This window comes from Hemitrygon akajei, chromosome 4 (genome assembly GCF_048418815.1).
Source record: "Hemitrygon akajei chromosome 4, sHemAka1.3, whole genome shotgun sequence".
NCBI lineage: Eukaryota > Metazoa > Chordata > Chondrichthyes > Myliobatiformes > Dasyatidae > Hemitrygon > Hemitrygon akajei.
This window is the reverse complement of record NC_133127.1, coordinates 179,014,399-179,040,612: the sequence shown is the minus strand read 5'-3', so window position 1 is coordinate 179,040,612 and position 26,214 is coordinate 179,014,399. Positions and strand designations below refer to the sequence as shown.

Here is a 26,214-nt window from a genome sequence, read left to right as displayed (position 1 = left end):
GCTTTGGCTCTTGGTAGAGTCTTCCATGCTAAACAGGTCAAAGGTTTGAGGACAGACTAGGAGTGGTCCACCAGTCCTCCAGGTTCAGGGGTTCAGCTCAGGGCTATCCACCTGACTGAGAAAACAAAATTGTTAAGGAAACAGCAATGAAGAATCCTTCTACATCTGAAAGTGATGGTATTCCTGAGCCTCCATCTGGGACTTGTACAGCTGACAGTAGTGAAAACTGAAAAGAAGCTTCTGCCATGATGAATGTAGCCCTGAACATCACCAGAGATGGAGGACCTTCCTTGTTGGTCTCAGGACCATCGGTGTAACAAGCAGTAAATTTAAAAAAAAATCATTTTCAAAGGGAACTGTCAAATTAAGCCACAGAATTCCATAAGTATTTCCAGTATTTTATTTTCAGCCAGCATACACAAAAATCAGAGTTCAATATCATTGTGTGTTTTTTTTTGAATTGCAGCATTCTTAAAGTAATTGCTGTGCCCTGGTTTCATTTTCTGTTAAATCTGGAAACTGTCAAAGGAAATCTGCTTGTGACATGCAAGAAATATGAAAAAAAGGTCTGAAATATTTTCCATAATCATACAGTATAAAAGTGTCAGGCGCTTAAAATCTTCCCTGCTTACATCAGTGTCGAGGGATAGGGTCAACAGATTGAATGCTGTACAGTAACTCGTCTGGGCAGTTAATTTGGAGTAATGGCTTCTTTTATAACTGGCTCTCTGTTCAGATAAGTTGCCCAGTAAACTAAATTGAAGATTCCAAAGAAGACTGGAAACACAACTCTGGCCATTTTGTCAATCTTGCTGACGCTGTTGTAAGTTTTTTTACTTTCAGCGGCCTTTTCCTCCGCCTTCATTTGCACAGTCGTGCTCTTTGAGATGCTGGGTATGACAGGCTCCTTTGTAATGTTTGGGGTGTAGGTCATTCCCCCAATGGCATACGCATTGTTCATGTTTCTTGCCAGGGTGTCTTTTTTCTGGAAAATAAGCAAAGTGACGTTGAAATTACAAGTGCGTATATTTCTACGTCTGTGGACTCTGCAATGTTTACTTGGCTCGGAGCTGAACTGAGGCTGTTCAATAAAATCACTGTCAACCTGACCTTAATCTAATCTCTGCACTCCTCGCTGCCCCCAGCATTCATTCACTTGGTCTTACGTTGAGAATCATTCCACATCTGCCCTGAAAACATCCAACAACTCTGCTTCCACTGCCCCTTGAAGAAGTGTTCCAAAACCTCAGGCAAAAACAAGCGATTTATCTCTTCCGTAAATAGGTGACCCCTTGTTTTTAAAAACAGTGACCACCTGGTTCTGCATTCTCAGTCAAAAGGAAATATCTTCATTTCCACCATATCAAGACCCCTCATCCTCAAAGTGTGCAAAAGTGTCTGAGGTGCTGGAGTTACAAGGAGAGAGGAGGCAAGGAGTGGCAAGAAGAATCGGTCTCGTTTGGAACAGATGAAGTCTTCTAATGAGCCATCTATGGAACAGGATTTGTGGGAACAGGGCCTTCAAGAAATTAAGACCTGACATAATTCCCTGAGTGCACACCAATAGTCTCTGGGGATTGAAACTGGTGATTTAATGTGGTCCCGATTCAGAATTATTGAGCATTTCTGCACTTGTTTCAAAAAGGCGGGATACCCAGCCACTGTGCGTCAAACAGGCCTCTAGCCCACCCCCAGCCCCACCACCCCTATCTTCAGTTGCAGCTGAGTATAATTTTCAGGCAGCAATAAAAAATCTTTCCACTTAACAATGGCAAAATTTGCAATGAGGAGAAGCCATGTTCGAAAATTACATTTTCCATGATACGACTAAACTTATCTGCACAGCATTCTGTGTACAATCCAAAGTACTACACCATGGGGAGACTTGAGATTTCCTTGGAAGCTCTAGGTTTTGAGTTTACAGTGAGCTTTACAACTATCACCACTAATGTGTTTGCACAGAGCAAGTAAGGTACCAGAGAGCAATTCCCAGAGCCCCAGGCTTCAACTTCCAAAGAGCCAGCAGGGAAGTTGTGGGGTCTCATAATATCAGATCAGTGTGAGATTCTGGGTGCAATATTTAATTAAACACAAATCTAAAATCAATATGAAGTTATTCAGGATATTTGTACTTGATAAAACAACATAATTGAGATTTTTCCCTGCATTGTAGCAATGTACATGTACTGAACTCATCTTCTGAATATGAATTATATTGAATCCAGTGACATCATGCACATAATGTGGATGAAGAAGACAAATTGCTTGGCCAATCTCTTTGTTCTGTTGCTGTTGCCACACAGGCTATGCAAAGGAAACCACATTTTCTCCCCTAATGAACCAGTTAGTTTTTGTTTTACAACAGTCCATTAATTTCACAGTCACATTTACTGATATTAACTTTAAGTCTATCACTTACTCTAACAACTGAATTAAAATATCTTAGATGCTGTAATGGGATTTGAACTTGACACCACAAGGCGTAAAGTTAGCCATCTAGTTCACAATTATTTCATACCCTGTAAAGCTGAAGCAACATGGAGAATAAAAGTTTACATAAAACATATTTATGAATATATGAATATGGAATTCAACCTCTACACTATTTAATAAGATTATTCATGATCTGATTGATACCCCAGTTCCCTATTCATGATATAGAACATAGAACCATAGAACACTACAGCACAGTACAGGCCCTTCAGCCCTCCATGTTGTGCCAACCCATATAGTCCTTAAAAAAAAAGTACTAAACCCACACTAACCCATAACCCTCCATTTTTCTTTCATCCACGTGCCTGTCCAAGAGGCTCTTAAATACCCCCAATGTTTTAGCCTCCTCCACCATCCCTGGCAAGTCATTCCAGGCACTCACAACCCTCTGTGTAAAAAACCTACCCCTGATGTCTCCCCTAAACTTCCCTCCCTTAATTTTGTACATATGCCCTCTGGTGTTTGCTATTGGGGCCCTGGGAAACAGGTACTGACTATCCACCCTATCTATGCCTCTCATAATCTTGTAGACTTCTATCGAGTTCCCTCTCACTCTTCTACGCTCAAAGAGAAAAGTCCCAGCTCTGCTAACCTTGCTTCATATGACTTGTTCTCCAAACCAGGCAACATCCTAGTAAATCTCCTCTGCACCCTCTCCATAGCTTCCACATCCTTCCTATAATGAGGTGACCAGAATTGAACACAATACTCTAAGTGCGGTCTCACCAGAGATTTGTAGAGTTGCAACATGACCTTCCTACTCTTGAACTCAATCCCCCTGTTAATGAAGCCTAGCATCCCATAGGCCTCCTTAACTACCCTATCAACCTGTGCAGCGACCTTGAGGGATGTATGGATTTGAACCCCAAGGTCCCTTTGTTCATCCACACTCTTAAGTAACTGACCATTAATCCTGTACTCTGTCTTCTGGTTTGTCTTTCCAAAATGCATCACCTCACACTTGTCCGGATTGAACTCCATCTGCCATTTTTCTGCCCAACTCTGCAGCCTGTCTATATCCTCTTGTAACCTTTGACAACCTACAGCTCCATCCCCAACTCCTCCAATCTTTTTGTCATCCGCAAACTTACTCACCCATCTTTCTGCCTCTACATCCAGGTCATTTATAAAAATCACAAATAGCAGGGGTCCCAGGACAGATCCCTGCTGCACTCCACTAGTCACCGACTTCCAGGCAGAATACTTTCCTTCCACAACTACCCTCTGCTTTCTTCCTTTAAGCCAATTTTTTATCCAAACAGCCAAGGTTCCACTTATCCCATGCCTCATGACTTTCTGGATGAGTCTCTCATGAGGGACCTTGTCAAATGTTTTGCTAAAGTCCATGTAGACCACATCCACTGCCCTACCCTCATCAATTTCTTTTGTTACCTCTTCAAAAAACTCAATCAGACTTGTGAGGCACAATCTTCCCTTCACAAAGCCATGTTGACTATCCATGAGTAGACTGTACTTCTCCAAATGCTCGTAGATCCTATCCTTAAAAATCCTTTCCAGTAGTTTGCATACCACCGACGTAAGACTCACCGGTCTATAGTTCCCAAGTTTCTCCCTATAACCTTTTTTAAACAAGGGAACTACATTTGCCATTCTCCAGTTCTCTGGCACTTCCCCTGCAGTCAAAGAGGATTCAAAGGTCATAACTAATGCTCCTGCGATCTCTTCTCTCAATTCCCACAGCAACCTGAGGTGTATCATATCTGGCCCTGGGGATTTATCAATCTTAATGTTTTTAAGAAGATCCAGCACTTCTTCTTCCTTAATCTCCACATTGTCCAGCACATAGGCCCACTCTACTTTGACCTCATCCTGATCAAGATCCTTTCCATTTGTGAATACTAAAGCAAAGTATTCATTTAGAACCTCCCCAACCTCCTCCGCTTCCAGGCACATGTTGCCCTCTTTATCCTTTAGCAGTCCCACCTTCGTTCTTGTCATCTTCCTATTCTTCACATACGCATAGAATGCCTTGGGGTTCTCCTTAATCCTACACGCCAAGGCCTTCTTAAGCCCCCTTCGAGCTCTCCAAAGTCCTTTCTTTAGCTCCTTCCTGGCTACCCTATATTTCTCATAAGCCCCTCCTACTTCCTGCTTCTTATATCTAACATATGCTTCCTTTGTCCTCTTGACGAGTTGCCTCATGTTTTGTCAGCCACGTTTCCCTTTTCCTACCATTTTTCCCTTGCCTCAGTGGGAAAAACCTATCCTGAACCTAGCTCAAATGGTCCCTAAACTTCTCCCACAGTACTTCTGTGCTTTCCCCTTTGAACATCTGTTTCCAATTTACTCTCGCTAGTTCCTGCCTCATCCCTTCAAAGTTAGCCCTTCCCCAGTTAAGTACTTTACCATTTCATCTGATTTTATCCCTTTCCATAGCTATGCTGAAGCTAAGGGAGTTGTGGTCACTCTCACCAAAATGCTCCCCCACCAAGAGGTCTGTCACCTGAGCAGGGTCATTACCCAGAACTAGATCCCTTATAGCCTCTCTTCTCGTCGGCCGATCCACATACTGTGTCAGGAATCCCTCTTGAACACACCTGACAAATTCAGCCCCATCTATCCCCCTTGCACTCAGCAGGTGTCAGTCAATATGAGGGAAGTTGAAATCTCCCATAACTACTACCCTGTATTTCCTGCACCATTCTAAAATCTGCCTGCTTATCTGCTCCTCAGTGTCACAAGGGCTATTTGGGGGCCTATAGACTACTCCCAGCACAGTGATTGATCCCGTCCTATTTCTGACTTCCACCCAGACTGACTCCATGGACACTCCTTCTGCAGCGTCCTCCCTTTCTATAGTCGTGATACTATCCCTGACCAGCAATGCCCTTTTCTACCTCCCATCCCATTCCTTATAAAACACCTGAACCCCAGGACCTGCATCATCCAATCCTGCCCTTCCTCCAACCAAGTTTCAGTAACAGCCACAACATCGTAGTTCCACTTACTAATCCATGCTCTAAGTTCATCCTCCTTGTTCCTAATACTCCTAGCATCGAAATAGACACATTTCAACCCCTTTAACTGGCTACAATTATGTTCTGTCCCCTGCCTGTCCTTCCTCATCAACTCAGAACTCTTAGCATCATGCCCTTGTCCTTCTACCTTAATCCCTGCACTCACATTCTGATTTCCACCCCCCCCCCCGCCAAACTAGTTTAAACCCTCCCCAACAGCTCTATCAAACCTGCCCACCAGGATATTGGTCCCCCGGGATTCAAGTGCAACCCGTCCTTTTTGTACAGGTCACACCCGCCCCAAAAGAAGTCCCAATGATCCAGAAATCTGAATCCCTGCCCCCTGTTCCAATCCCTCAGCTACGCATTTATCCTCCACCTCATCCTATTCCTATACTCACTGTCACGTGGCACAGGCAGCAATCCCGAGATTACTACCTTTGCGGTCCTGCTTCTCAACTTCCTTCCTAACTCCCTGTAGTCTGTTTTCAGGACCTCTTCCCTTTTCCTACAAATGTCATTGGTACCAATATGTACCATGACCTCTGGCTGTTCTCCCTCCCACTGCAGGATATCTTGGACGCAAGCAGAAACATCCTGGACCCTGGCACCTGGGAGGCAAACTACCATCCGAGTTTCTTTCCTGCGTCCACAGAATCGCTTGTCTGAACCCCTGACTATAGAGTCCCCTATCACTACTGCCTTCCTCTTCCTTTCCCTACCCTTCTGAGCCACAGGGCCAGACTCTGTGCCAGAGGCACGGCCACTGTCGCTTCCCCCAGGTAGGCTGTCTCGCCAACAGTACTCAAACAGGAGTACTTATTGTCAAGGAGTACAGCCACAGGGGTACTCTCTAGTACCTGACTCTTCCCCTTCCCTTTCCTGACTGTGACCCATTTCTCTGTCCCCCGTGGCCCCGGAGTGACCCCACCTGTCTGTAACTCCTTTCTATCACCTCCTCACTCTCCCTGACCAGACGAAGGTCATCGAGCTGCAGCTCCAGTTCCCTAACACGGTCCCTTAGGAGCTGCATCTCGATGCACCGGGTGCAGATGTGGCTGTCCGGGATGCCGGGAGACTCAAGGACCTCCCATATCTGACACCGACCACAGAAAACTGGCCTCACACACATACTAACTCCCTTTACAATCAACAACTGCCTCACCTCATCCCATTACCGCCAAAGCCCGTGGCGCCAAACCCCTTTCACTCCGCTGCCCGCTCCCAACGCTGCCCGCTGGATATGGCTGCTTTCTTTTTAAACTGTTCGCGCTCAACTGGCTGACGTCACGCGCCTGCGCAGTCTGGCCTCTCTCTTCCCCCGAGAACTCAAAATGTCTTCCCGCTGGAAATCATTAGGTGCTCTCCCGCTGCCTTCTTGTTCCGAGGTGCAATACAGAAACAGGCCCTTCGGCCCATCTTGGCTATGCCAAACTGTTATCCTGCCTAGTCTCATCGACCTACACCTGGACCATAGCCCTCCATACCCCTCCCATCCATGCACTTAACCAAATTCCTCTTACATGTTGAAAACGAACCTGCAGGCAGCCCAGAAGTGCTGGACAGGCCTACAGGGAATGGAATGGATAGTTTTAAGTCTTTAGTTGTTCCGTTCAGAACCCACCATGGCAACTGAGGCATTTAAATTCAGTTAATGAATTAAGTGCCAGATGTCCATCTTTGGTAATCCTTTCCCCCTATCCCACCAACTTGCTGATCAGGAAGTTATCTACGGTAGATCTAATTTAAAAATATTCAAATGCTCTGCTTCCATACACTTTGAGGAAGAGAATTTTGAAGGTGAACTGTTGCAGAGAACTACTATTTGCAAAATGCTTTGATTGAAGTGCACGATCAGATACTGGCCTTGTGACACGTTTGTACAATGTCTATTTACTTGTTCGCTGTTTATCCAATGTTGTTTACATTAGTAAATTGGTAAATAATGAAGGTAGTTCCCAGCATTATTAATCTGAAGGGTTCTTGGGAATAAAATACTGGAATCTCTCTTTTCCTCTAAGGAGTACATTGAACTATTAACAATAATAATAACTTATTTAAAGAGCACTTTTTTATTCAGGTGGTATATTTCAAAACGCTTTACAATGGTATTAAGTACAAATATAAAAATAAAAGACAAAATTAAGTTTGTTAAAAGCAAAGCTAAATAAATAGATTTTGGCCTGTGTTTAGAAGAGTCTACTGACTCTGCATTCCTTATAGTTTTAAGCATTGAGTTCTACAGTTTAGGAGCATAGTTAAAACAAAGCTGACCTGACAAATTTAAGAGATTGGTGAAAGAAGACCAGACAGCTCGAGCAACTATTGGTGTTAAATGAATATGTCTTTGACGAAACTGGCAATGTTGCATATTATTCACATTTAAATTGTATTTGTATTCTTTATAGTAGAGTAATTGGAGAAGAATCTCCAGTGAGGCTTGTCACCTTATATTGGAGCTATAAACAAATAAATTTGTGATTGGCCTATGACACAAATAATCTCATTCTATAGACTTAAATAATCTTTAATCTTAATCGCACTTGGAGTACTGTGAGAAAACTTGGGCTGCTTCTCTAAGAAAGGATGTGCTGGCAATAGAGAGGTTCCGGAGGAGGCTCACAAGATTGATCCTGGGAATAAAAGGGTTAACACATGAGGAGCATTTGATGGCTCTGGGCCTGTACATGCTGTAGTTTAGAAGAATAAGTGGTGGGGGGGGGGGGGGATCTCTTTCAAACCTATTGAATATTGAAAGGCCTAGATAGTGGGAGAGGAGAGGATGTGTCCTCTTGTAGGAGGGTCTAGCACCAGAGAACACAGCCTCACAATAGAATGACATCCCCTTAGAACTGAGATAAGGAGGAATTTCTTTAGCCAGAGAGTAACAAATCTGTGGAATTCATTGCCACAGACATCTGTGGAGGCCAAATCTTTGGGTATATTTAACATGGAGGTTGATGGGTTCCTGATTAGTAAGGACGTCAAAGGTTATGTGGAGAGAATGGTGTTGAGAGGGATCATAAATCAGCCATGATTGAATAGTGGAGCAAACTAGAAGGACTGAATGGCCTAATTCTGCTGCTATGTCTTATGGCCTTATCAACTTTACTCAAAGGCAGAGAGCTCGATTCTAATGATGAACAATGTAAGTGAAAATACAATTATCATGCTGACTGTTTATAAAGCTGCAGTTTGTAATGGTCTCAATAGAATTGTCATAAATTTGTAATTAATTTCAAATGTATTGTCAATGAAATGTCATTTCACAACAATTATAGTATTGACTCAGTTCAGAATGATGAGTAAAACACAGGTTAGAATTGACTGCTGGTGAAGCTACTCTGAAAATGCAAAAATTTTTGCACTCTCATTTATTTTCACTGAAGCATTAAACCAGTTAGTCATTATAAATAGGTTAATGCCTCTGTCAAAATAACAAAGAAAGGAATTTGATATGTGTGCAAAGGGTTGGTGATATAATTTTTCTGACTCTGGTCTCAAACAGACTAGCTATATTGATGTTTCAATTGGGCTGGGTAATATAGTTTTAAATAAGCAGCTTTGCATGAAAACAAGAAATGCAACTTCAAACCCCGTCTAAACCAAGAGTGGAAGACAAAAAATACAGAAAATAAATGCCCAAGGTTCAGAAAATACATAAAATATAATATCGGGCGGCATGGTAGCATAGTGGTTAGCACAACGCTTTACTGTACAGGCAACCCGGGTTCAATTTCCGCTGCTGCCTGTAAGGAGTTTGTACATTCTCCCCGTGATCGTGTGGGTTTCCTCCCACAGTCCAAAGGTAGACCAGTTGGTAGGTTAATTGGTCATTGTAAATTGTCCCATGATTAAGCTTGCATTAAATTGGGGGATTTCTGGGCGGTGTGACTCAAAGGGCCAGAATGGCCTACTCCGCGCTGTGTCTCAATAAATAAATAAATAAAATTCGAGCTCACAACTTGTTCACTGTCTGCTGGCACCATTTTTAGAAAGCTGATAAAGCGCTTGGAAACAAGCGGGTAAAGTAGGTCAAATTTCTTCGGCTAATATGGAACTGAATAAATAAAGTAGGTTACTAAGAAAATTGATGATAATGAACAATATACCTGGACTTAAGTGACAATTATTTACCTTTCTGTAGAAGGAAGTAACTTAGATGTGGGTCACAAGCAAGGTTTATTTCTTAAGCAACAGGTGACTAATTGGCTGGGTTTTATAGCCTTCTCTTAAAAATTCTTGTGATGATTAAAGATATGTTCCCAATATTCATAATGCACAAGCAATATATAAATAAAAAGATTCCATAGCTAATATTGAAATAAATCTGCAGGTGTTAAATGAAATCACAACAGGGGACTATTATGATTCATTTAAATTAGCACTTGTTTTAGCTACATATTGACTCAATTTGTTTTGGAAATACAAATTTATAAATTAAATTTCAATAAATGATGAAAATATAATGCACTTTTATTTTGCCAAAAGAAATATTTCTAATTTCAGTTAGTGTTGATTGTTGGAAATAATCCAGTTAAAATTAACATGCATGGTTAGCTCCTTCATATAGACATCGTCATATACATCTAGATCAGACACTCATTAGATTTTTATCCCTCCAATTTTAACAGAGGATTGTAAGAAGCAGGACTAGATGTTTAGCCTTTCTATTTTGCTATTCTGTGATGTCATGCCTGATCCCTGGCCTATTTTCATCCTCCCTGCCTAACCCTTAATCCCCTTGGTCAATAATAAAATCTATCTATCTCAGATTAAAAGTAACGATTGACCTCTATTGGGCAGTATTTGTGGAGAAGTATCCCACTGTATGTGGAAGTGTAACCTTGGTTTGAGAAGCATGCCTCCAACTTTGAGCACAGAAACAAATTGCTGCCCACCATTCTTACGCCACAACTGAGAGTGATATATATAGTTTATTTAAGCATTCGTGCTCACCTTCTAATACACCTACCTCAGACAGATCAGGTGCAATTAACAATCCTCTCTCAGCACACATACTGACATTCAGTCTCTCTTGTCCTCCACACTAGCACAGACCTCCACTTAGTTCTTCACAACCCTTCAAGTTCTCTGCCAATCTGATTTCCAACTTTTAGTAATTTAGCGGCTACTCAAGCAAACCAACACCACACAGAGACTAAACACAGTGGGAGGGGAATTAACCCTGTATGACGTGCTTCCATGCAATCCCCAAACAAAGTTCCAAAGTCGAAGAATATACTCGATCCTTTCTTAAGAAACTAAGTTTTTTCCAAAGTAGGTAAATGTAATTACATGGCTATAAGCAAAGTTAAGTGGTGAACACAAAAGGTTATCACCCGGCTCATTCCACAGCTCTAACTGAACCAAGCATGAATATATTAACTAAAGCTCTTCAGTTTTACCATGCCCCCACCCATGTGACTAACTACCATAATAAAATTAATAAACGTACAACACATAGAACATAGAATAATACAGCACAGTACAGGCACTTCGGCCTACAATGTTGTGCTGACACTTAAACCCTGCCTCCCATATAACCTCCCACCTTAAATTCCTCCATATACCTGTCTAGTAGTCTCTTAAATTTCACCAGTGTATCTGCCTCCACCACTGACTCAGGCAGTGCATTCCATGCACCAACTACTCTTTGAGTAAAAAACCTTCCTCTAATATCCCCCTTGAACTTCCCACCCCTTACCTTAAAGCCATGTCCTCTTGTATTGAGCAGTGGTGCCCTGGGGAAGAGCCACTGGCTGTCCACTGTATCTATTCCTCTTAATATCTTGTACACCTCTATCATGTCTCCTCTCATCCTCCTTCTCTCCAGAGAGTAAACCCCTAGCTCCCTTAATCTCTGATCATAATCCATACTTTCTAAACCAGGCAGCATCCTGGTAAATCTCCTCTGTACCCTTTCCAATGCTTCCACATCCTTCCTATAGTGAGGCGACCAGAACTGGACACAGTGCTGCAAGTATGGCCTAACCAGAGTTTTATAGAGCTGCATCATTACCTTGCGACTCTTAAACTCTATCCCTCGACTTATGAAAGCTAACACCCTATAAGCTTTCTTAACTACCCTATCTACCTGTGAGGCAACTTTCAGGGATCTGTGGACATGTACCCCCAGATCCCTCTGCTCCTTCACACTACCAAGTATCCTGCCATTTACTTTGTACTCTGCCTTGGAGTTTGTCCTTCCAAAGTGTACCACCTCACACTTCTCTGGGTTGAACTCCATCTGCCACTTCTCAGCCCACTTCTGCATCCTATCAATGTCTCTCTGCAATCTTCGACAATCCTCTACACTATCCACAACACCACCAACCTTTGTGTCATCTGCAAACTTGCCAACCCACCCTTCTACCCCCACATCCAGGTTGTTAATAAAAATCATAAAAAGTAGAGGTTCCAGAACTGATCCTTGTGGGACATCACTAGTCACAACCCTCTGCTTTCTGCAGGCAAGCCAGTTCTGAATCCACTCGGCCAAACTTCGCTGGATCCCAATCCTTCTGTCTTTCTGAATAAGCCTACTGTGTGGAACATAATACAATGCAGATAGAAATAGACACATGGCTCCTATACTGAAGGGGTTTATTAAACTGAAACATTGAACTTGATTCACGCTCCACAAGAGGTCACCTAATCTAATGGGCTTCACCACCATTTTCTAGCTTCTGTTCATATTGACACTATCTGCAATTTTTTTCTTTTTCTCCCCCTCATGGTTTGATTAACTTGTTGCTATTTATGGGATTTTGCTCAATGCAGAGACTTTTTTGATTATCTTTAAAACAATAATAGTATCGGTAATCTTCTGTACCTGAGGCAATTTGCACTATTTTCAGGAAAACATTACATAAAAGGAATCAATTTTATAAAATGAACCACTTTTATGCTTATAATGTTGCTTTCTGTTTTATTTCCCCAATTTGTTTAATATAGCCACAGTGAATGAAAATTCCAGGTGCTCTAAAAAACATCAGATGTTTAGTTCCATTGTTTCATCTGCAGGTTAACTATTTTGGTTATCATTGTTAAATAAAGAACACAAATCTACAACAGTAAGGTTTTATGGGGATGTTCCATATGAAACTACTTGGAAGTCCTCATGAATGTGCCATGCAGTTCAGATGACCACACACCCACAAAATCTCAACCTCATTGGCCATTCTTTGCCTGATAGTGATGCTTGGTGGAGCCTGGTAGAAGAGTGGAGTTTGTGGTAATAGCAGAGCAATTTGATTATAGAGCAATGGCTATATTTATTGGGAAGTTTACATTTTATTAATTCAATGTAGCTAAATATTTTAAAGGTTTTAATTTGACATTAAAGTGTAAATTACTAATTTTTAACATTTTTGTTTGATTTTAAATGTTTTTGTACATCAGAATCATTCAGAAACATCTATATTTCAGATGTTTGACAGCTGATTAAGCGGAGGCATTCCTGCCGAGTTGTCAATGTTTTTGTAGCTGTTCCATGGATAGGCTTATATTAGCTCCCATGCTTCAGGGACAATGACAAGTTACCATGAGGTCCTTGCCTTCAAAGATCAGATAAGCTTAGTGGTGGAAGATGATAATGGCAATTCAACAAAAGACAAGTTTATACTTTCCACATATGTCAATGGATGGCTTGCTGCAGGTACAAATTCTGGACCATGGTCTCCCCTTTTGTGAGTAACTCAGACATAATTTGATGCTTGTTCTGACACTCCTGTCCTACTCTGCCTCTAATTAAAAGCTCTTGCACCTAAGTTTCTGCTCTGAAGCCTAAGAATGAAATTTTGACGAAAGTACCAAGTGGACATTGAAGACTTTTACCTTAGAGTGATAAGCTTCCATTGCTTTCTTCCCGTCCCATGCCCAGCTTCGTTTGGTGAAGTAATTGACTGTGGCAAACTCTATGAGAGCGGAAAAGACAAATGCATAGCACACAGCTATAAACCAGTCCATTGCAGTGGCATATGCGACTTTTGGCAATGAGTTTCTTGCGCTGATGCTCAGTGTTGTCATTGTCAGCACAGTGGTTACACCTACAGAAAATAAAATCAGAGGAAAACATCAACCAACACCAACAATAATAACAAAAGAGATTCTGCAGATGATGGAAATCTTGAGCCACACACACAAAATGCTGGAGGAACTCAGCAGGCCAGGCAGCGTCTATGGAGGGAGTAAACCATCAATAATTTGGGCTGAGGGGATCAATGGACCAGATAAATAGGTTTATGAAGGAATCTGACAGAAGAGGACAGTGGACCATAGAAGAAAGGGGAAGGGGAGGGAAACCAGAGGGAAGTGATGGGCAGGTGAGGAAAAGGGAAGGAGTGAGATGCAACCAAAATGGGGAATTAAAAAAAAGAGAGGAGAGTGGAGAGAGGGATTACCAGAACTTGAAGATATCAAAGTTCAGAATCCTTTTATTTCCAACTGCTGATGAGACATTAAATGTCAAAAATCATTTTTTTATTATTTCTGGTAATCCCGTCTCTCTCCCATCTTTTCTTCCTATAGTTTCCCCTCCTCCTTTCCTTTCTTCCACACTTGACTGCCATCTCCTATCAGATTCCTTTTTCTTCAGCCCATTTTCTCTTCCATCAATCCCCTCCCAACTTCTTTCTTGGTTCCCCCCTCCTGCGCCCAACCACCTTCCCCCTCATCTATTGGGATATTGTGTAGCTCAACCAGCAATCTCCACATCAGACTTGATGCAATGTATTCCAGTATGAGCTTTCATACAGCAATAAAGAATAGAAATAACTTCACGTTACCCTCATCACTTATTCTGCACATCACATTAGCAAATGTAAAATATTGAAACTGTGATTGAATTTGGAATGTTCCTCATTGCCACAGACCAGATATTCCCTGGATTAACTCATCAAGTCATCAGAAAATAGCTTGAAAATATTGATTTTTGAAATGCAGCCTAAATTATCCAATTAATGCATGAGGAGGATCCATTTGTTCATGGCATTGATTCACCTGTATAATATATCTCTTTGGAATGTGAAAAATACAGCACAGAATCAGACCTTCCGTCCAACTATATATATGCTAGCCTGTCTATGCTAATCCCAACTACTAGGAATCAGCAATCAGTCCATAGCCCCCTATGCTTTGATGTTTCAAATGTTTATCCGGTCCAGATGCTTCTTAAAATTTATCATACCATAAAATATAGTAGCAGAATTAGGTCATTCAGCCCATCTTGTCTACTGATATTCAATTATGGCTGTTTTTTTAAACACTATTTCCCTGCCTTTTCCCTGCAATCCTTAACCCCCATACCAATCAAGAACCTATCAATCTCTGCTTTAAATATACCTAAGGACTTCACCTGCACAGTCCTCTGTGGCAACAAATTTTACAGATTCACTACCCAATTGCTGACAAAATACCTCCTCATCTCAGTTTTACCGTCTTTATCTAAGACGGTACCCTCAGATCCAAGCCTCTCATATTAATGGAAATATCAGTTCCATTGGTAGTAGAATTACTGAAATGTACTTGTCTCCACCTTCTCCAGCAGGGTGTCCCAGAATCCAGTGGCCCTCTGGGTGAAAGATTTCCTCTAAATCTCTTACACCCAACCTTAATCCTATGCCCTCTGTTCTGAGGCACTTTTCCCATGTAGAATTTCTTTCCATCTTGCTCTATCTTATAATCTCATAATTTTGAATCTCTTAACAAGTTCCTTCCTTGTCCTAAGGAAAACATACCCAGCTTATCCAGTCTCTCCTCATAAACGTTCTGGTAGACTGCCAATAATTTGAGTTATTAAATACAGAAAAGCACATCTTTTCTGATTCAATGCATCAGTCCCTTTTTAATCATTTTGTATTACTTGCAACCTCAATATTGATGAATAAAATAGATTTATTTAAAGGTTATTGTTTTATGTCAGAAATACCGAGATATGAATTGCACAAAAGAATATTGAGATCATTGCTCATGATTCACTAGAACATATTAAAAGTTACTGGCTCTGATAGTGTCTATAACAATAATTGCATAGAATTTATGCTGCAGTGAAATGATTCCAATGTCAAAGTTTACATTCCCACAATGAGATCCAAGTGTTTTCCCTTCAACCACTTGTATTAATAAAATATCTTTTACATAGCAAATCATCCCAAAGTATTTCAAAGTTCAATTAATTAGTAAGGTATAGGACAAATATGAATTTCTTTCAAGAACATCTTTGTCAGTAAAACCTACATGCAATTGATGACTGCCAACAGCTCTTAATTCTCACTGGAAAAAAATAGCTGTCTATCCTCTCCCCAACACCCTGCTGCTATTCAATCTAACTACAGATGGTCTTTCAATTCAGCAACACTTTCCTGCTTTTTTAAAAATGTTTTAATGCCCGTTATGCCACTGTTTTTTAGGGTAGCATTGAAGGTCCTCCATCTCTGTCTGCCCATACCATTGCACACAGATGCACTGCTGTTTCCATAACTATTTTTGTGACTAGTCAAGGCTGTTAGCCCTGAGATGAAACCCCTAAACTGAAGGAATAGTGGACCACTCTAAGTCTGGCCTCTACCCTTTGAGCTGTTTGACAAGGGTGACCCCTACCAGGCCCTGACTCCAGCCAGCATAGCTCTCTGTGTCATTGAGGCATGCAAGCCACAAAGCCCTACAACAAGGTTGTGTTTCTCCTGTCTTCCTGTACAAATTTCATATTCTTGATTAGTTTATCAATAAAATCAATCAATCTGTGTTCTGACTAAGGTCAATAACTTAGCCTCCACAACCCACTTGCAAGGATTCACTCTGCCCTAGCTGAAGCAATTTACTTTCCCCTGTCCTGAGACTACCTTTGACACCTGGAGAAAACTTCTGGAGATGCTGATGTTCATGAGTAGGTATTTTGCTTGGTGTGAGGATCCAGGTACTGATGAAGGGGGTGCGGGGGGATGAGGGCCAATATGTCAACTGAGCTGAAGTAAGGGTTTGGGGATTAGGATCTGGAGCAAATGATTGTGTTACGACTTTAACACAGCAAATAGTCTTGGAGTCAGTGGGTGAGGGTGGAGTTGAAGAGGTTACGGGGAGAAGGCAGAAGAATGGGATTGAGAGAGATAAATAAATCAGCTGTGATGGAATGGCAGACCAGAGTCGATGGGCTGAATGGCCTAATTCTGCTTCTATGTCTCATGGTTTTAAGAACGATTTTGTAAAGGACAAGTATGACCAGTCACTTCTGACAAAGTCAGACATAGTAGAATAACATTGAATCCCTGTTCTCTGACTGCACAAGAGACTGATCTGATGCAACGTTTTGACCAGAAACATCAACAATTCCCCTCTCCAGCCACCCTCCCCCCAGATGCTGCTTGACCTGCTGCGATCCTCCTGCAAGTTGCTTGTTGCAGAGAAAACATAACTTTTGCATCTACTCTGCGAGACTGAGATCATCCTCATTCTTCTAAACTTGAAGGGTTATTGGAGTATACTGTTTCACCTCTCCTCATATGGAAAACCTGCCCTCTGAAGAACCAAAATGGTAAACCTTTGTTGCATTCCTCCTACCACCACCAAATCTTCCCACAAGTAGAGAGACCACAGCTGTACCCAATATTCTTACTGTGCTCACCAAGATCCGACAGAATTAAAAGCATTACACCTCTACAGAAATCCTCTTGCTATAAAGTACTACATGCCCATTGACTTCTGAATTTTATGTATCTTCATGTTGAATTTCAGTGATTCATGTAGGACACCCATCACTCTCATATGTTATGAAATTTGTTTTTTGTTGTGGCAGCAGTATAGTGCAATACATAAAATTACTACAGCACTATACAAAAGCCTTAGGCACTTCAGCTATATATGTGCCTAAGACTTTTGCACAGTATTGTGTGTGAGTGATAATAAACCTGATTCTGCTTTCAGTTTCAGTTGCGGACTGCGAGTGGGAAGGGGGCAGGTAGAGAGCATCGTGGTTGGGAAAAGGGGAAGGGAGCGGGGAGGTAGCAGGAAGCACCAGAGAGACATTCTGTAATGATCAATAAACCAGTTGTTTGGAATTAAATGAACTTGCCTGGTGTCTCAAGGCTGAGTGTATCTGCACCCGCACCAACCTCCACTCCTGTCATTCCTCTCCCAGTTATCTCCCACAGTGGTCCGCCTCACTATTCCCAACATCTTTTGCTCTGGCCAGATTTATAAACCCTTTCGGCTCCACGTTGACAAAAACAGTACTGTGCAAAACTCTTAGGCACCCTAGCTATATAGACTTTTGCACAGCACTGCATCTACATGAGCAATCTGCCCCTCTCAGTTACACATTATTCATTACTGTTTGGTGCAGAACCATATGGCATCTTGTGATGAGAAGAAGTGATGTAAGTCAGATCTGGTGGAAGTGAAGAAATATTGCAGAAGAGGATAACACCGTTGGGATCAATTAGATTTACCCTCAATTTTCCAGTCTTAATGTACTTGGGTTTTGTAAGAAAGTGACATTAATTCAAACAAATGTACATCTCTTTAAAGCATACTGTATTAATAAGGAACTAATAAAGGATCTGAATATTAATAAGGATCATAGTTCTGATTATTCTGAAGTTAAGAGCCCATGGTATCACTGGAAAGATTCTAGCATGGATAAAGCAGTTGCTGATTGGCAGGAGGCAAAGAGTAGGAATAAAGGGAGCCTTTTCTGGTTGGCTGTGGTAACTAATGGTGTCCCACAGGGGTTTGTGTTGGGATCAATTCCATTTATGTTGTATGTCTCAGACTTGGATGATGGAACTGATGGCTTTGATGCAAAGCTGGCAGACAATACGAACAGGTAGAGAGTCAAGTAGTTTTGAAGAAGTAGAGAGGCTACAGAAGGACTTAGATTAGGAGAATGGACAAAGAAGTGGCAGATTGAATACAGTGTCGGGAAGTGTATTGCCATGCACTTTGGTAGAAGAAATTAAAGGGTAGACTATTTTCTAAATAGAGAGAAAGTTCAAAAATCTGAGGTCAAAAGGAACTTGGGAGTCCTTGTCTAGGATTCCCTAAAGGTTAATTTGCAGGCTGAGTCAGTGGTGAGGAAGGCAAATGTGATGTTAGCATAAATTTCAAGAGGACTAGAATATAGAAGCAAGGATGTTATGTTGAGGTTTTATAAACCACTGGTGTGGCCTCACTTGGAGTATTATGAGCAGTTTTGGGCCCCTTATCTTAGAAAGGATGTGCTGACTCTGGAGAGGGTTCAAGGGAGGTTCAGGAAAATTATTCCAGGATTGAATGGCTTGTCATCTGAAGAGTGTTTGATGCCTCTGGGTCTGTATTCACTAGAATTCAGAAGAATGAGGGCTAACCACATTGAAACCTATTAAATGTTGAAAGGCTTAATAGAATGGATGTGGAGAGAAGAGGATGTTTCCTGTGATGGGAGAGTCTCAGACCAGAGGACACAGTGTCAGAATAGAGGGGTTACTTTTAGACAGAGATGAGGAGGAATTTCTTTAGCCAGAGAGTGGTGAATCTGTGGAATTCATTGCCACAGGCAACTGTGCAGGCTAAGTCTTTATGAAAATTTAAAGTAGAGGTTCATAGACTCTTGATTGGTCAGGACATGAAGGGATAGGGGGAGAAGGCAGGAGATTAGGGCTGAGAGGCATAATGGATCAGCCATGGCAGGGCAGACTCGATGGGCCAATTGGCCTAATTCTGCTCCTATATTTTATTGTCTTATTTATGATTCTTCAAGTCTGTAAAGCACTATCTGATGTAGGACTCAACAGACTGTAACTGATAGCAATGGTTAAGAAATAAAGTCATAAGTTCACATTGGTAGGTTAATAAAAACTAGGGTCATCAATACGCAGAATTGAGTGGGCCATTTTTACCTCAATGAATTGAATTTAAATCCAACTATACTCCCTTGTAGTTATTAATGATAATTGTCCTAAGTGAAACTCCAAAGTTTAAGCAGTATCACCAGAATACTCTTCTGAGATTGGAGTCTAAAACATCTTGGAGGAAAATGTGATTAATGAATCAAACTCATAACAATTAGTGGGGGTTTTCTTCTGCATCTAACCCCTGCCAGCTATTATTTACCAGTGACACAACAGGGGAATTATTCTTCCTGTTACCAATTTTCTGCCTATAGAGGTGGGGTGTAGAGAGTATGCTGGCTGTTCGCTCTGCAGAAATTATTTTCTTCTTGGCATTTAGGTGAAGAGCCATCAGGACTATCACAGGAGCTGCTGAGCAAGCCTCCAGATGGTCATGGATGAAAATTGTGGCCCTTGGACCAAAGCTGCTGGGACACAAGCCTAGGCCTGATCAACCTTGGATGGGTCACCTGGACGAGGGTATCTGATGTTGTAAGACCCGAAACACCTGATGACCACTGGTTACATCATTGATGATGTGTCCCAGCATATCCTAGGATGTACTGTTTCTCAAGATCCATTTCTCACCATCTTGTGTCAATTTTTTCCCAATTTCATCAATTGTTTCAAGTTATCAGAAAAGCTCAGGAGCATTTAAGGTTTTATTCTGACATCTGATTCACCTTTATATTTAAGTATTTGCTTAAAATATTCTGTTCTGTTAGTTGATCTAAGATTGGTCTATTACAATTTTCAAAAAAAATAGTAGAGTTATTGTTTACTCTTTTGGTCATCCTGCTAATGCAGTTTACTGTTTCCACTTACTGACAAAACACTCCAATGAAATGGCTTATGGGTTCTCAAGTTTCCCAAAAAGACGTATCACTTCCTAAGTTAGTCGGTATTTACTTTTACGAGAAAAATGAAAGTGGGGCCACTTTGATGAGGCTGCGTTTGAAATATAGTTTTCAGTTTTGGATACCCCTTTATAGGGAAGATGTCATTATGCTTGAAAGAATGCAGAAGAGTTTTATGAGAATGTTGCTGGGACTTGAGGGACTTGAGATTTGGAGAAGGTTTACATAGCCTGGACTTTTCCATTGGAGTGTAAGAGAAAGAGATGATTCAGGGGGTCCCATTCTGAGGTTTATGGACATCTTGCTTAATGGTATTGGTCCATGGCATAAAAAGATTGGGAACCCCTGAAGAGGTATATCAGAGTTTGAGGACTGTAGAAAGGATGAAGGCACACAATCTTTTATCCAGCATTGGGGAAGTCAAGAACAAACGGACCTAGGATTGAGGTGAGGGGAGAGATTTAATAGGAACCTGGGGGGTAACTTTTTCACCCTGAGAGTGGTCAGTATATGTAATGAGCTGCTGAAAGAAAGTGGTTGAGACAGGTACATTAATTACATCTGAAAGGTATTCAGGCAGGTATATTATACGGATAGGAAAGGTTTAGGATACAAGCCAAACACAGGCAAATGGGATTAGCTCAGGTTGAAATGTTGGTCAGCATGGACCATTTGGGCTGAAGGGCATGTTTTCACACTGTGTGATTCTATGACTCTATGTTTCCATGTCTCTGACATAATAGGAATTTTGAGAAAACAGTCACTCCAAAGGCTAAACTCATGAAATTGTGCAGCTGCTGGAAATCCTTAATAACACATACAAAATGCTGCAGGAACTTTGCAGGTCAGGCAGCATCTATTGGAAAAGAATAATCAGTTGATGTTTAAACTGGTTGGCCACTGAGAAATCCTGCTCGATGCAGACAGAGCAAAGGTGCTCAATTAAGTGGTCTCCCAATCTACGCTGGATCTCACCAACGTAGAGGAGCGAACATTGGGGACATTGCATGTAGTCTTCTCTATATCGCCTTCTAGCTTGTACTCCTACCCCTCCTTCCACTTTCTTATTTTGTCTTCTTCCACCTTCTCTTTCTGTCCTTAACCAAAAGCATTGACTTTTTATTCCTTTTCATAGATACTCCCCGACCTGTTGAGTTCCTCCAGCATTTTGTGCATGCTACTCCTATGACTGTTCTATGTCCTGCCACTTGACAAGTAGAAATCAATATATTCAGCAGAAAGGGTTAACCTGGTGATGTTTATCTCCCAACCTTTCAGTCATTTTGCACAGGGATGCAAATGACATTAACAACAGTCAAGCTGCTGGCTGCCTGCCATCAAATTAAATGAGTTATGGACTACTACAATGCAACATTATTGAAAAAATTGTCACTTCAAACAAAAACTATAATGAATGAAAAGTTGAAGTTCTGAAACAGCTTCAGTATTTAATTAAAATTAAACTATTTCTGTTTATCCATTTCTATAAACATCTTTGCAATTACTGCACACCTTTTTAATAACTTCATTCTTGAATATAAGAATTAATGAAAATACAGCATTTTAATTGCTGCTTAAGCAAAGCATCGGTAATGTAACATTTGAATCTTCTAATTAACCATGCTCACGGCAGCACCTTGATATTTAATGCTTAGTGCCAAACTATTTAAAAAAAGTTGAAATGCTTTTGTGTTTAAGTTTATTCCTTTAATATTTGGGTTTATAGGCTTTTGCGATTGCTGAAAATGGCTGGGATTGGAGTTAGTGAGGTCCATGGTCTGTGATTTTGATTTCTGTCAGTTTAGTTTTATTTGTCATTAAGCACAGGAACAAGTCTTTTGGCCCACAACGGTGTGCCAAACCAATTAAATTTGTCATCAAATGGCCAACTAAACTAACCACTTCTGCCTACACAATGTTCATACCCTTCCATTTACCTCATACTCATTTCTCCTTAAGTGCATCTTAAAAGTCCCTAATGCATCACCTCAAGCAGAGCATTCCAGGCACCCGTCACTCTCTGTGTAAAAAACCTTGTCACTCACATCTCTTTAAAATTACTTCCTCTCACCTTAAATGCCACCCTCTGGTATTAGACATTTTGACCCTAGAAAAAAGGTACTGTCTGCCTACTCTATCTCTGCCTCTTAAAATCTTATACCTATCAGATCTGCCCTCAGCCTAAAGTGCTCCAAAGAAAACAAGGCAGTGGATTTGGCCCAGTGCATCATGGGTAAAGCCCTCCTAACCACTGAGCACATCTACATGAAAGGTTGCTGCAGAAAAGCAGCATCCATTATCAAAGATCCTCACCACCCAGGACATGCTCTTTTCTCACTGTTGCCATCAGGTAGCAGGTACAAGTGCCTCAGGACTCGCACCACCAGGTTCAAGAACAGTTACTACCCCTCAACCATCAGGCTCTTGAACAAAAGGGGATAACTACACTCTTTCTACTTCTGGTGTTCCCACCACCAATTGTCTCACCTTAAGGACTCTTTATCTTGTTATTTTAAGCTTGTTATTTATTGCTATTTATTTTATCTATATTTGCATCCATTCACACAGTTTGTTGTTTATTGATCCTGTTACAGTTACTGTTCTATAGATTTGCTAAGTATGCCCACAGGAAAAATAATTTCAGGGTTGTATGTGATGAGATGTATGTACTCTGATAGTACACTTTACTTTGAATTTTGAACTTTGATCATTCTTCCTAAAATGGGACAGCCAGTACTGTACGCAATACTCCAGATATGGCCAAACTGGAGTTTTATAAAGCGAGACTTTGCAATAATCTGTCAATTAAATGGTTTGACTACTTATATCAAGGTCATCAGCTACTCTGCCCAATAAGTTTACCTACGTCACCATTTAACTTGGGTCACAAGAGCATCAATGATACTGGAGTTCTATCGTCTTTGGGAAGAAATAAATTTCATCCCAAAATGTCCTCCATTTCCACGCAAGCCCTATTCTTTGCTGGGGTGTAGTTGAAACACTTCTCCAAGGATCGTCACCTTGTCATGATGGAGACACATATGAGTTCCTGAAATCCCGAGAGCGATATTGTCTGGAATTTAGCATCTGGCACTTCCTGGCAGGGTCATCAGGAGATATGTAGATCACAGATCAGCCTCAACAGCCACCTGAAGATCCACCAATATTAACCCCCTTTGGATAACATCATATTTGACTTGAGTAATTGCACTACATTTACTACTAGTTTTAACAATGCCATCCAGTACATCACTGGATTCAGTCAATTGGCTTCACTCAGATGATCATATGTTAAAAGAGAGCAAAAGAGCATCTCTGAATGTACAACACATTGAACCTTGAAGTGGGTGAGCTTCTGCAGCAGAAGTCCACAAATATCCACACAGTGACCATTTTATTAGGTACAGAAGGTACCCCTACCCTGAAGTTCCTCTATCCTGCACTGACAATTCCTCTCAGTTTACCAGGAACTAATACAGATGTAGTTTAGAATTAATCTTCCATGAATTCTGTCCTACTTGAATATTCTTGAATTTACTGCAATTTAACAGTAAATATACTTTCATGAAATCCTTCCTGCTTGATCAATCTGCATGTAGGCACAACAAGAGACATTATAACCAAGTTACATACTATTAACTTGGGCACATTACATCATGACACATTCGATCAGTGCTCTGCAAATTATTATGTTCTAGCCAAATGAAAGGAAAATTCTATGAATCAAGAGAAATAAATACCTCCCAGAGATGAACATCCTTCATGGGTAAGCTTTCGTGCTAATGATTGAATGTCCTACTGTTGATGGATAATCTGTGGACCTGGCGCCTCCTTGGGAGATATAGTCAAATGGTAACGGGCTGTTTAAATCCAATTTTTCAAGGACAATTTCAAGTTCACATTTGAACCGGTGTAGCAGCAACTTATAAAGCAGAACTAGCAAAAATGTAGAATTTAAGCAGCAAAGTAGCAGTATCTTCTGGAACTCTGAGGAAAGGCTCTGAAGAGAACAAGACCATTATTAATCCTTGCTAGGCCAGACAGGAAAATGCCTGACAGGAAAAAAAACTGGAAGGGCAGCTAAGTCTGAAGTAAAATCAGCAGTCTGACACATATGTCTACTTCAGTGGTGGTTTTAGAATGGGTAGTACTGCATTATATGCTGTAAGAAGAATAGTGCTCTGTGCCTTTCCAGACAACCATGTAGGATTGCTGAAGGCTCACAAATAACCAGAGTCAAGAGTCAGGCATAGAATTTTTCCAGTCCCGTTCCTCCCTGTGCCATACCTCATAGAGTCAGAGAGTTATAAATCAAGGAGACATTCTCATCCACACTGACTATGATGTCTATCTGAGCTCGTCCCATTTGCCTGCACTTGACCCATATCACTCTAAACATTTTCTATCCATGTAGTTGGTTTTAAAGTTGTAACTGTACCCACCTCTAAAGCTTCCTCTGCTGGTTCGCTCCATGCATCCATCACCCTCTGAAAACATTTCCCTTCTGGTCCCTTTAAATATTGCCCCCGTCACCTTATATCTATATTCAGTGGCCACTTTATTAGGTTTCTTCTACCTATTAAGTGGCCACTGAGTGTATGTTCGTGATCTTTTGCTGCTGTAGCCCATTCACTTCAAGGTTCGACATGTACATTCAGACATGCTCTTCTGCACACCCACTGTTGTAAAGCATGGTTATTTGAATTACTGTCACCTTGCTGTCAGCTTGAACCAGTCTGGCCATTCTCCTCTGACCTCTCTCATTAACAAGGTGTTTCTGCACACAGAATTATAGGTGATTTTTTACACCATTCTCTGAAATTATAGAGACCACTGTGCAAGAAAATCCTAGGAAATCAGCAATTGCTGAGATACTCAAACCACCCCATCTGGCACCAACAATCATTCTATGGTCAGAGCCACTTAGATCACATTTCTTCCCCATTCTGATGTTTGATCTGAACAACAGCTGAACCTCTTGACCATGTGTGCCTGCACTGATTGGTTTTCACATGATTGACTAATTACAATACTTATATTAAAGAGCAGGTATACAGGTGTAGCTAATTAAGTGGCCGCTGACTCTATATCATCAGGTTTTAGACTCTCCTAACCTGAGAAATTAATTGTGACCTTCCACCTTATTGATGATTTTATATACTTCTACAAGATCAACTTCTAGTCTCTGTGCTCCAGGGAAAAAAGTCCCAGCCTCTCCAGCCTTATTCCATTTCTGGCAACGCCATCATGAATTTATTCTGCACTCATTCTGGCTTAAGAACATCTTTCCTATTGCTAGGTGACCAGAATTATTCACAGTACACCAAGTGTGGTTTCACCAAATGCACTGTTATGCTAAATAATATCTTCAGGTAACACAGGCTTAGTTCTGGCTTTGAAAGAGTCTGGAATAACAAATAAAGTTTAAAATGATCATTGCTAGATTGGTATGCAATGGATTGTTGACTCTTTCCTTAATATATGTGTCCTTGACATCAGCCCACAGTAGTATATTCATTATAAGCTTGGTTCCATTCCTCAAGAAGGCAAAATGGTCATCATGTTTCCTTGCTGAAATTCTAAAACTCAAGGACCTTCAGTCGTAAATTCACAGTTTGAACATCCACTTCTGGAAAGAGATATGGCAGGAGACCTCAGAGATTTTGGCACCATGATCATCTTATAGAAAGAGGACACATCTGACCAGGGAGTTTTCCAGTGGTCAGCCACAGAGAATGTCACAGCGGGCTTCTCATTAACTGCCCCCACCCTGAAGAACTGCTTCCCAAATCATTATCTTCACCATATAATAACGGAAGGAGAAATGTAGAGAGCAGCACCAAACATGTTAACTGGACTTTCTCAACCTTATTAAAGCATTTTATCCCATCATTAGAGAGAAGACGAGTCTTTTCAGAAATTCATCACCATCCTTCATTTGTGTTATGATAACATACAAATTATGATCCCAACCAATGGATCAACAACAGAACTAATCTCAGTGCAGCCAAGTAATAGGCA

At 41.0% G+C, this 26,214-nt stretch overlaps 2 protein-coding genes across 4 annotated transcripts in view; one reads left to right on the top strand and one right to left on the bottom strand.

Annotated features, from left to right (window-relative positions):
* Positions 1 to 26,214, top strand: part of gabrb3 (gamma-aminobutyric acid type A receptor subunit beta3) — a 669,933-nt gene that overhangs the window by 83,186 nt on the left and 560,533 nt on the right. The gene's annotated exons all lie outside the window — the stretch shown is intronic.
* The window catches only part of gabra5 (gamma-aminobutyric acid type A receptor subunit alpha5), an 81,133-nt gene continuing 55,304 nt past the window's right edge, over positions 386 to 26,214 (bottom strand). For all 3 annotated transcript variants that reach the window (XM_073044111.1, XM_073044112.1, XM_073044113.1), the window contains 2 exons: positions 13,311 to 13,522; positions 386 to 985 (listed from right to left, as the gene is read on the bottom strand). In XM_073044111.1, coding sequence (XP_072900212.1) covers positions 692 to 985; positions 13,311 to 13,522 — 506 coding nt within the window. In that variant the 3' untranslated portion in view covers positions 386 to 691. The remainder of the gene's footprint in view (positions 986 to 13,310; positions 13,523 to 26,214) is intronic.